This window comes from Engystomops pustulosus, chromosome 2 (assembly GCF_040894005.1).
Source record: "Engystomops pustulosus chromosome 2, aEngPut4.maternal, whole genome shotgun sequence".
In the NCBI taxonomy this organism is placed as follows: Eukaryota; Metazoa; Chordata; class Amphibia; order Anura; family Leptodactylidae; genus Engystomops; species Engystomops pustulosus.
The window spans coordinates 251,862,601-251,875,141 of record NC_092412.1 but is presented as its reverse complement, the minus strand read 5'-3'; the positions used below and the strand labels follow the sequence as shown (position 1 = coordinate 251,875,141).

The window sequence follows — 12,541 nt, the reverse complement described above, 5'->3', positions numbered from 1 at the left end:
ATACAAGGCAGGATGGATCCATGACACCACCACCACCAGCCTGAACCGCTGATACAAGGCAGGATGGATCCATGACACCACCACCACCAGCCTGAGCCGCTGATACAAGGCAGGATGGATCCATGACACCACCAGCACCAGCCTGAGCCGCTGATACAAGGCAGGATGGATCCATGACACCAGCACCACCAGCCTGACCCGCTGATACAAGGCAGGATGGATCCATGACACCACCACCACCAGCCTGACCCGCTGATACAAGGCAGGATGGATCCATGACACCACCAGCACCAGCCTGACCCGCTGATACAAGGCAGGATGGATCCATGACACCACCACCACCAGCCTGAACCGTTGATACAAGGCAGGATGGATCCATGCTTTCATGTTGTTGATGCCAAATTCTGACCCTACCATCCGAATGTCGCAGCAGAAATCGAGACTCATCAGACCAGGCAACGTTTTTCCAATCTTCTACTGTCCAATTTTGATGAGCTTGTGCAAATTGTAGCCTCAGTTTCCTGTTCTTAGCTGAAAGGAGTGGCACCCGGTGTGGTCTTCTGCTGCTGTAGCCCATCTGCCTCAAAGTTCGACGTACTGTGCGTTCAGAGATGCTCTTCTGCCTACCTTGGTTGTAACGGGTGGCGATTTGAGTCACTGTTGCCTTTCTATCAGCTCGAACCAGTCTGCCCATTCTCCTCTGACCTCTGGCATCAACAAGGCATTTCCGCCCACAGAACTGCCGCTCACTGGATGTTTTTTCTTTTTCGGACCATTCTCTGTAAACCCTAGAGATGTTTGTGCGTGAAAATCCCAGTAGATCAGCAGTTTCTGAAATACTCAGACCAGCCCTTCTGGCACCAACAACCATGCCACGTTCAAAGGCCACAAATCACCTTTCTTCCCCATACTGATGCTCGGAAGAACTGCAGGAGATTGTCTTGACCATGTCTACATGCCTAAATGCACTGAGTTGCCGCCATGTGATTGGCTGATTAGAAATTAAGTGTTAACGAGCAGTTGGACAGGTGTACCTAATAAAGTGGCCGGTGAGTGTATATCATATATTATATGTCCTGCTGTTAAGAACATACACAAAGATCTGATGTCTCTGCATGTGTAATCCTGTGTGACATCACATGACCAGGGATATATAATGAGATGTGCACCTGTGTGACATCACATGACCAGGGATATATAACAAGTCATGCACCTGTGTGACCAGGGATATAATGAGTCATGCACCTGAGTGACATCACATGGTCAGGGATATAACGAGCCGTGCATCTGTGTGACATCACATGACCAGGGATATAAAAAGCTGTGCACCTGTGTGACATCACATGACCAGGGATACAACGAGCTGTGCACCAGTGTGACATCACATGACCAGAGATATAAGGAGCCGTGCACCTGTGTGACATCATATGGCCAGGGATATATAATAAGTCATGCACCTGTGTGACATCACATGACCAGGGATATATAACAAGTCATGCACGTCTGTGACATCACATGACAAGGGATATATAATGAGCTGTGCACTTGTGTGACATCACATGACCAGGGATACCACAAGCTGTGCACCAGTGTGACATCACATGACCAGAGATATAAGGAGCTGTGCACCTGTGTGACATCATATGACCAGGGATATATAAAAAGTCATGCACCTGTGTGACATCACATGACCAGGGATATATAACAAGTCGTGCACCAGTGTGACATCACATGACCAGGGATACAACGAGCCGCGCACGTGTGTGACATCACATGACCAGGGATATAACTAGCTGTTCACCTGTGTGACATCACATGACCAGCGATATAACAAGTCGTGCACCTGTGTGATATCATATGACAAGGGATATATAATGAGCTGTGCACTTGTGTGACATCACATGACCAGGGATACCACAAGCTGTGCACCAGTGTGACATCACATGACCAGAGATATAAGGAGCTGTGCACCTGTGTGACATCATATGACCAGGGATATATAAAAAGTCATGCACCTGTGTGACATCACATGACCAGGGATATATAACAAGTCGTGCACCAGTGTGACATCACATGACCAGGGATACAACGAGCCGCGCACGTGTGTGACATCACATGACCAGGGATATAACTAGCTGTGCACCTGTGTGACATCACATAACAAGGGATATAACGAGTCGTGCACCTGTGTGACATCACATGACCAGGGATATATAACAAGTCATGCACGTGTGTCACATCACATGACCAGGGATATAACTAGCTGTTCACCTGTGTGACATCACATGACCAGCGATATAACAAGTCGTGCACCAGTGTGACATCACATGACCAGGGATACAACGAGCCGCGCACGTGTGTGACATCACATGACCAGGGATATAACTAGCTGTGCACCTGTGTGACATCACATAACAAGGGATATAACGAGTCGTGCACCTGTGTGACATCACATGACCAGGGATATATAATGAGCTGTGCACCTGTGTGACATCACATGACCAGGGATACAAGAAGCGTACACTTGTGTGACATCACATGACCAGGGATACAACGAGCCGTGCTCCTGTGTGACATCACATGACCAGGGATACCACGAGCTGTGCACCAGTGTGACATCACATGACCAGAGATATAAGGAGCCGTGCACCTGTGTGACATCACATGACCAGGGATATATAACAAGTCATGCACCTGTGTGACATCACATGACCAGGGATATATAACAAGTCATGCACCTGTGTGACATCACATGACCAGGGATATATAACAAGTCATGCACCTGTGTGACATCACATGACCAGGGATATATAACAAGTCATGCACCTGTGTGACATCACATGACCTGGGATATAACGAGCCATGCTATTGTGTGACATCACATGACCAGGGATACCACAAGCTGTGCACCTGTGTGACATCACATGACCAGGGATACCACGAGCTGTGCACCTGTGTGACATCACATGACCAGGGATACCACGAGCTGTGCACCTGTGTGACATCACATGACCAGGGATACCACGAGCTTTGCACCTGTGTGACATCACATGACCAGGGATACCACGAGCTGTGCACCTGTGTGACATCACATGACCAGGGATGTAACTTTGCATTGCACACAAAAAATACATTGATTATTTAGTGAAAGTAGTGAAACTCCTTTTTGTTCCTTTTGTATGTTGCAGTCAGGATAATTGGCCAATCTTTAGTTGTATATGTATGGGCACATTTATGGAATTTGCGGCTCTGCTCTAGAGATTTTTTGTATTTTCTCTATTTTCTGCACAGTCCTATTTTCTGCGATCAGTGAAAGTCCTGACGAGTCACCACAGCGGTGACAGCAGATAACGCTCCCTGGTTATCCACTAATGCAGAGTTAAATAGATCATCTTTTAATACAACCTTTGCCCAACCAAAGTCCAGAAGATCTGTGCCAACTCCAGCTGAGACTTCATCCTCAGCGAGAGGACAGCCAGCCGCCCTCCCCAGCCACATCGGACAGGTAAGGCTCCACATGTGTGTACAGAATAGACACAAATCTAGGGGATTTACATGTATACTGGAGCGGGAAGGAGAAGACCACATGCAGAAAATAGCAACTGGTGGAAAGTCTCTACTGGTGCAGACAGCAGATTGTTTCCTCCTACCGTGTTGGGGACTTTTAGGATGTCAGTAACTTTTTGTGATGTTTCTTAAAAGGGAACGTTAGAAAAACCTAAAAATTTACTTTTGACTGGAGTGGCTTCCAGCTATCTCCATAGTAGTGGTCCTCAACCCTACGTGAAGCCTGGTGAGGTACTCTAGATTGAGAATCAATGGATATGTGACTGCATATGTCTAACCCTCCATTAAGCTCCATGAGTCAGACCAATTATTCACTACTTGGATGTGGAAGCCTCCACACCATCAGGAATGAGACCAAGAGACCCCGAGCCTGAAGATTCCACATTCCAGAGGAGGCACCCACCTCTACAAATGTTTATTGTTGGAATATTACCCCTACTATTCCCATGCCACATTCACAGGAGCCCAGAAGGCTTAGATATAGGATGCTGCTTGGTGGGGTTCTCCTTTAGTTGTCCATGTTGATAGTCTTCAACCTGTGATGGTCTTCAAGGCTTATACTTCACTATTTTCATGGTGTAGCCAAATTTTATGGCGCAATTTGAGAAGAATTACTGTAAAACTAAGGCATGCAGAACTAAATTTCAGCGTCATGTGAATACTAACAGGATGGAGATTCTCCAGAGTCTCCGGATAAGGGTTCGGTAGTCACCTGGACAACCAGGGCAACTCAACCATGGTGAGGTCCTACAGAAAAGGTTCAGGATTGGGTTGTGTTGTAAAACTAAGACATACAGAACTAAATTTTCGGCGTCATGCGAATACTCTCTAGAAGATAAAGGTTTGGTAGTCACCAGGACATCCAGGGCAACTCAACCATGGTAAGGTCCTACATAAAAGCTTCCTATGGCTCAGGATTGGGTTGTGTTGTCCTTAAAGACATTACAAGTATTCCCAGAGAGCAGAAGAAAATATTTGGTTTCATATGGACAGAGTCTGAGATTTTTCTCTGGAAAGTCTATTAAGGGTAGGTCACATCTCTTCTGAGGAACTCTAGAGTGGTGGCCATTTTGAATGATCTCATCAGATAGAGGATGACTGGAAATCAAAATTAGAGAACAAGGTCTGATCACTTGATTTTTTTCTTTTTAGAAATAATGTGATCTCCATTGATCAACATTTGATGGGGTGCACCATGCCACTAGAACAATATTACCAACATTTATCAACATAAAACCTTTATTTTACAAAAAAAACTGATGATCATAATAGTCAGCTATCAGGAGGAAGTGCAGAGGCCTTTGCTTTGAATGACTTCGGCAGTGGCCACAGGACATCTCATACGGCTCTGGTGGGATCTGCTCCGCTCTTCTTCAAGTCTCTTCCACAGTTCTGTGACGGTTGTGGGTTTCTTGGCCATAACTTTGTCACAAATGATTTCCCACAGTTTTTCTATTGGGTTTAGATCAGGACTCTGGACAGACATTTAATTGTTTCAAAGAACGGCTTTACCAATTTTTTCTGTGTGACAGGGGGCATTGTCCTGCATGAAAAGGAACCACATGTTGTTGAAGAAGGTTCTCATGCACATTTGCATTCACTCCGCCATGTAGCTGTATGAGAGGTCCAACTTCTGCTCTAGAAAACATTCCCCAAACCATAACACTTACTCCACCACCTTTCACTGACTTCTTTACACACTTTGGGTTTAGTCTTTCCCCAGTTTCTCAACAAATATAATGTTTCCCATTAGTTCCAAATAAAGTAAACTTGCTTTCATCACTAAAATGAACTGTGAACCACTTATCTGTCAAAAAAAACATGCTCCTCAGCAAAGGCGAGTCCAGCCTTTTGATTCTTTCTGCTAATGAGATTTGGTCACAGCAAAAGTGCCTTTCAGACACTGTATGAGGAGACAGATCCTTACCCTCTTCAGTGCTAAACTGGCAAGCAATTTCAATTGCAGTGATGGAACAATTACCCACGGAGATTCTCTGCATTATCCTGTCCTCTATTACATTTGTCTTTCGAAAACATTTTCTTCTGTGTTTAGAATATATACAATTCATGAAATATGCTTAAAATACTGATAAATTACTCAATATTACTGTTATTATACATTACATTCTAAAATTTTGATCTCCAGTATTTTTATCCTCGATTTGTCCATAGTCTACACAATATTCTATATGTTATAAATATGTGTCTTCTTCTGCCACAGACATGGCCCTGGACACCAAAACGCGTGAGTGCTCATTAACCAAACCGGATGGGAAAGGCTATGGATTCTTCTTACGTGTGGAGCAGGATACACCGGGCCACCTCATCCGCTCGGTGGAAAAAGGGAGCACAGCAGATGAGGTTGGGTTAAAAGATGGAGACCGAGTCATCAAGGTCAACGGAGAATTTGTAGACGACAAAGAACATCCAAAGGTAGGGAAGACTCTTCTTAAGTACAGTATTGTTAGCACTTCCCTTGTGTTTTTTATTTTATCAGATTATTCGGGTCGTAAAATCATTGGTGTAGAGCTCAGGTTTTAGTCTACAGCTCCTGCGTTGACTTACCCCCCCCCCCCCCTCCCCATGGCTACACACAAACACAAGCCAGTGTGTGGTGGCCTCTTGTATGTGTGGTAAACTTTGGCATCTAGTGCTTTTCATGGTCATTCCCCTCATACACATGAACACCTGGCCATTGGGACTTGTTTTTTATTGAGGGTGGAAATCTTATCTGGGAACCGAAAAATCAGGCATGTTGTAATTCAGAATGCAACTTTGGATGTGACTAGAGAATAAGTGGTCCATCCTCGTGACAATGCCCAGAGAACATGATGTTTAGCTCGGTGACTTCATGGAGGTGAACTTGACCGTCCACAGGTGGTGGAGATGATCCAGGCCAGCGGGCAGTCTGTGACTCTGACCGTCCTGGATGAAGAGTCCTATTTAATTTCCAAGAAAAATAAAGCAAATCCCCCCGAGAATAAAGCACCTGCAGGACAGGTCGAGTCTCCGAAGCCAAGACTCTGCTACGTGGTTAAAGACAAAGGGTCTTTCGGATTCTCTTTAAAGGCAGTAAAAGGTAAGAAGTCACAAAATGGCCGCCATACATAAAAAGGGGTGGGGCAGGATGCAAAAAAATAGCGCCACACCTGTCCATGGTTGGTACTGCAGCTCCATTCTGTAGAAGTGAAGGCCCAGAGATACAATATTAGACAAAAATATCTCGTGACACGTCTCCCCCTGCAGGTACTATAGGATTTTACCTTGACGCTCTGACTGCTGGTGGCGCGGCGCTTAACGCTGGTGTGAAGCAAGGAGACCGTATTGTTGAAGTAAATGGCAAGAACGTTGAAAATTCCTCCTACAATGAACTTGTCAAGCTGGTAAGATTGTACCCAGGGGGTAGAGATTACCCATAGTGGCCTTTCCCCTGGGGTTGATGATGGGGGTGGGGTCTGTACCTTAACACCAGAGAGTTTTTTCTTTAAATTCAAAGACCCATAACTTGTTAATTTCCCTTTTAAAAGGGAACCTGTTACCAGGAATGTAATTTTTAGTTGGTGATAAGTTTATAAACCCCTTTCCTGGCCTTCTGAATCATTTCAGAACTCTATAAAAGACAGTACCTGGCTCCCTCCATGCAACGTCCAGTGAGTCATGGGTTGAGGTGCTCCAACAACCCGTGTCCCTCGGTTAGATGACGTAGGCAGGGGGAGTGAGAAGGGGAGAGGAGGAGGGAGCAGGGTGAGTGTGGAGGAGGGGAGGATGAATGTCCCACATGAATCGCCGGACGGGTATGGCATGGAGCCAGGTAATGTGTAATATACTTTTATAAAGCACTAAAATGATTAGCAAGGCATTTTTAAATCCATCATTGCAGAGGCTATTGGAACCTGTCACCTACAAAAAATAACACTCCTGGTGACAGGTTCCCTCTAACGGAACGGTACAGGGTTTGTTTTTTGCACAATGAGCCATAGTTTTTAATGCCAACATTTTGGGGTTTATATATCTAATTAATTACCTTATTGTAACTGTTTGGGGGGGGATAAGCAATTCTGCCTTTGTTGTTTTAAGTTTAAAATTTTGACATTTTGCACCGCACTGTATAAATAATATTATTTTAATCACTTTTTATAATTTTTTTTGGAGTATCTAACAGACAAGTAAAATCAGGCATTTTTTTTTAATTAGCATTTTGGTAACTTTTGGTAATTCGCTCTTTTGCATTGAGTGAATGCAGTCAGTATCTTCATTGTTTCCGGCAGGTGAGAGATTCCGGAGATTCCGTCATGTTCCTCCTGGTGGATAAAGAAACCACTGACTATTTCCAACAACAAAAGAAAAAAATCACAGCAGATGAGGCGACCGCGCAGCTACTGCCAAGCCCACCCAGGATCGTGGAGCTGGACAAGGGGGCAGATGGTTACGGGTTTTATCTCAGGCAGGAGAAAAATCGTAAAGGTAAGGGGGGGAAAACGGTTTGTGTGGACACAACGGAAGTTGTTACATTTCTTGGGGCTCGAAAACTGAAATTTGCCAAGTTCACCCAATTCCAAATTGATGGATGCAAATTCCATAAGACCTGAATTGATCGTTGACCTCTAAACTGACCTAGACCACCAAAAAATTTCCTATTAGCTCCATCTATGCCTAGATCATTATGGTAGACCACCAAGAATCCATAAACATTAGACCATCTACAATGGTTGGTTCCACTAGCTACAAGAAAGACATGATTGCTAATTCCCATCAAACCAGCCCTATCTAACAGAATAGACAAAACATTTTATGGAGATTTCTTAGGACAAAAAATTTGTAACAACATATTTGGGACTCATGTGATGTAGATGTAAGGCCTTGGCTGATAGTTTGGAAATGTCATGGCTACACATCAAGACAGTAGCCATGTATCTTATGACCTTCATGTTCCTCGCAGGTCACTTTATTGTGGAGATAGAAGAAAAAAGTTCAGCGCAAAAAGTTGGCCTCAAGGACCACGACCGCATTGTCGCAGTGAATGGGGACTCTGTGGAAAGCTTTGAACATGAACAGGTGGTGGAGGCCATCAAGAAGGGGGGAAACAAGACCACCCTACTGATCTCCAACAAAGCAACAGATGAAATCTATGCCAAGGTTGGTGCCCCATAAAAGTAGATATATTACGGAGGTCTCAAATATTTTACTTTTTTTTTTAGGTAACTGTAAAGTGTTGTAAACCCAATTTGCCATACTTGGGCCTCATGACCTGGTGTCATTTTTGGTTTCAGGCCGGTGTATCTCCATTTTTATACCTAAAAACTTCAAAGGCTCAAACCCCAGTCAAAACAGAAACTCCAAAACCAGCAGAAGTACCAGTTACGAAGCCATCAACTGCACCGGCACCAACTCCAGCAGAAGTACCAGTTACGAAGCCATCACCTGCACCGGCACCAACTCCAGCCCCAGCTCCTGCCACCACCACCACATCTTCTACTGACCCAAAACACAAGCCCAAACTATGCAGACTTACAAAGGGCAGTTCAGGTTTTGGTTTCAACCTCAATGCTATCAAAGATGTTCCAGGGCAATTTATCAAGCAGGTAAGTTGAGGGGAGATTCCATCTATGCATCCTTTACAAGATGCCACTACATTGCTCCAGTCATAGTTGGAGTAATTTTGGGATCCTGGTGGTCAAGCTGGAAAAGCCATACTGTCTATTCAGGTCCACCCACCTGTCTACCTGAAACTACCCTAAATCTATGCTTCTTTGACAAATATCAGATGGGTGGTCCTTGGATGACAGCACCGGGCTAATATATTGACAAAATTATCAATAACTTTGGGGGTACAGAAGAATTCCCAATTAAGCCAGAAGAAGGAAACAATTGAGTCTTTAAGGGGTGGTTTTGGGCTTCCATGTTGACTCATTGGCAAAGATAACCGGGTTTTCCACGCATTCCTTCTCGCATTTTGGTCAATGGGTCGTTAGGTATCTCCAAGTCTAGGAGACTGATGATTTGGAATTCTCAACATCTAGGAAACAAAGTTATGTAAGAATTTTGTGTAATGTAGTCGGAAACATCTTCTAAAATTTTATGACGTTATCCCGGTACTCTTTGAAGGTTACTAAGGGTGGTCCCGCAGATGTGGCAGGAATCAAAGAAGATGACTTTTTGGTGGAAGTCAATGGTGTCAACGTAGAGAAGGCGGCTTATGAGGATGTTGTGCTGAAGATCAAAGAAGCAGGAAAGAATGTTACATTATTGGTGGCTTCACAGGAGGCTTATGAGTACTTTAAGGCACAAAAAATCCAAATTACATCATCTATGGCTGACCCTCTACCGGAAACCAACAGTCCTCCTCCAGCAAGCTCCAACCAGACAGCTCCACCTAGCAAAGCTGACCCGCTACCACAAACCAATAATGTGCCTCCTCCAAGCTCAAACCAGACAAGCCAGCCCAGCAAAGCAAGATCGGCACCAGAACCAGTCGAAACGGTGAGTCCGTCCAGTTTGACCTACACTTTTGAAGGCCTGAACAAGAAAGTTGATTAGTGGATTAGTGGGGATGGGGGCTGTTCGGTGGTGGTGAAGGTTTACGGTTTCAGGCCACAAAGAAAAGATGGATATGTTTCAGGAACCTGGAATTATACAGAGTGGGGTATCATAGGAACGGGGGGTATTATATTGTGTAGGCTTCACTAGGTGGTGGTTTTAGGGGTAGGACAAGCCGCAGTTTTTCCACACCGTGTGACTGGCTCCGATTTCAACCATCCCTTCGAACCAGATAACCTGCAGTGATTTTGACATGTGTCCTCGTTCCAACCCCCTGTGAAACCTTTCTGTGTCACACGGCATTCTGGGAAATTAGGCATTGTAGAAAGCCAAAGAAATTTCTGTTTACTGTGATGGTTTTCTTTTACAGGAAAATACACCGGTGGTGGATGATCCTCCTAAAGATGGTGATGATGACACCGCTCTGTAGACACCTCCACCAGGAGAGGTCTTAGCTTGGCCAAACATGAAGATCTTGGCTGGTCTTCAAACACAGCTCAGTAAATGATACTGTCAGACTCAAGCCACGAGACCCCAACCACCCGACCCGAAAGGGAGCGGGGGGAGTTACTTATCATTCCTTGGTCTCCGGTTGATTATTTATGGTCGTGTGGTAATAATTAACCTGTTTAGAGCATTGTGGCAGTAAAATATCTAACTTTTACGACTTGTTTTGCATCTTGAAGGCTCGCGAGGTAGAGATCACTTGAGTTGGTGGTGACGTAGGAGTCGGCAGTGGGGGGGTCCAATAGTTAGGTGCTGCAACTTGACCAACACCCTTCCCTGGTAAAAAGTTGTTAATAAAGAGTCTATTAGTGAATTCCACTTCGGTTTTGTGTCCTTTTTTTTGGTTTAGAAAGTACGATTGGACAGAAAGATGTCCCATGTTTCTTTGGGGTCCAGGAAGATGAGATTTGTGGGGTTCCAAATCAAACATGGACGGAATACATGAGTCACCAATGACTTCTCTCTCCCAATTATAGCTGCTTTAGAACCCATGATATAGGAGTCTAAATGACTCATCTCACGTAAAGACGTTCCCCCATCCAGAGGCTCACCTCTCCCCTCTCCATAGAGCAGCCTATAGACATGTCCTATATTTTGGACGGTCACGGTGCAAAGAGACAACGTGTGCTCACCGCACCGGGACCAGGCGTCGTATATGAAGTCGCATATCGGTTCCCATTACATTTGTGGGAATGAGCCCTAAAGAACAGAATCTCATCTTTAAAATCGTATCAGACCTGTGGTTCTGGGAGCTATGGAACCTGAGATACAGGGATCTAAAGACATCATCATCAGACAGGATCCTTACGTCCATCTCGAATATCCTGTTCCAGCACTGCAGTTCCGCTCCTTGGGATTTGAGATGATCACATGTCTATTGCTCATCCAATCACTGATCTCCTGAGGTCACAATAAAGCTAACGATTGAGGTAATGGTCATGTGAACAATGTAACTATGCACTTCTGGTCCAAGGGCGTTTGGCAATCCTGCGGCCGGAAATAGAAGATCCATTAGCAGATATTTTAGATGTTTTCTATCTATTTTTTGGCTTTTTACTTCCTGGTAAAGTTGGAAATTTCTAGAATCATCCCTTTAAGGTGAGGATCACACCGGTTAGATGGAGAGAAGACCAGTTCCCAAATCAGAGTCAGCATTGTGTAGGACACTCTATCCAGACATAATTGTCTGTCCTGTTTCCCAGAGATCATTTTAGAGAAATTTCACATCATCTCTTAATGCAAATGAGCATCTAGGTGCACTAGGGGCGGGGCCATGACTGCTGGAGCACCAGATGTCTTCTTTCTACATTGCTGAGAATTTCCCTATTACACAATTACTGACGCCGTCTATGTAATGAAGGCTTAACGAGAAGAAAACGGTTACAACCAGCAATAGTGGCCCCGCCCCCTGTGCACCTAAAGCCTTAGGGTCAGACAAAAGGACGGTGCAGCCGAGCCGGGACTACATCTTTGTCTAGGATTATTCAACGCACAAAAAAATCAGTTTCCCAGTTTTTTTTTCATAAAAAGAAAAAACTTTTAATAGAAAAAAAAAATTATATTATCTTCAAGTATCTTCAAGTATCTGCCCGTGAATTCATGGGACACCATTTATGAGTCCGCCTATTCGTCTAAGCTGATTCGTCCGTTTCTAAGCTCTATTTGCTTCTAGGAAAGCTGGGCGCCAACTAATGTCACCCAGCTTTTCCCTGAAACGTACACTAGAGATTAGGATAGCTTCAGGGAGGTTTAAGTATCCAATATGCTAATAAGACTCCCTACAGTCACATGACTGAACAAACTGACGCCTCCTATTTGACAATGGAGATCCATAAATATTGACTTGGATTGCTCGGGAAAGGTCCTGGTATCGGGATTTGTTATCCATGGCCTCCTTCCTTCTACAAGCAACTTTTAAAAGTATGGTAAT

General features: G+C 44.5%; 1 protein-coding gene across 1 annotated transcript; it reads left to right on the top strand.

Moving 5' to 3' along the window:
* The first annotated feature begins 3,404 nt into the window (after positions 1-3,404).
* On the top strand, positions 3,405-10,929 carry PDZK1 (PDZ domain containing 1). The gene is made up of 9 exons (XM_072138860.1): positions 3,405-3,505; positions 5,789-6,000; positions 6,445-6,646; positions 6,814-6,950; positions 7,836-8,031; positions 8,507-8,703; positions 8,838-9,149; positions 9,673-10,047; positions 10,475-10,929. Exons 2-9 carry the CDS (start codon positions 5,791-5,793, stop codon positions 10,532-10,534), a joined length of 1,689 nt encoding a protein of 562 aa, XP_071994961.1. The 5' UTR covers positions 3,405-3,505; positions 5,789-5,790; the 3' UTR covers positions 10,535-10,929.
* Positions 10,930-12,541: the final 1,612 nt, after the last annotated feature.

What these genes read in the sequence shown, in the direction of transcription:
- PDZK1 (XM_072138860.1), top strand. Translation starts at nt 5,791, where the DNA reads ATGGCCCTGGACACCAAAACGCGTGAGTGCTCATTAACCAAACCGGAT. An exon ending in CAGGGCAATTTATCAAGCAG is followed by an intron (nt 9,150 to 9,672) that starts GTAAGTTGAGGG and finishes TACTCTTTGAAG; the next exon opens with GTTACTAAGGGTGGTCCCGC. An exon ending in CACCAGAACCAGTCGAAACG is followed by an intron (nt 10,048 to 10,474) that starts GTGAGTCCGTCC and finishes TTTCTTTTACAG; the next exon opens with GAAAATACACCGGTGGTGGA.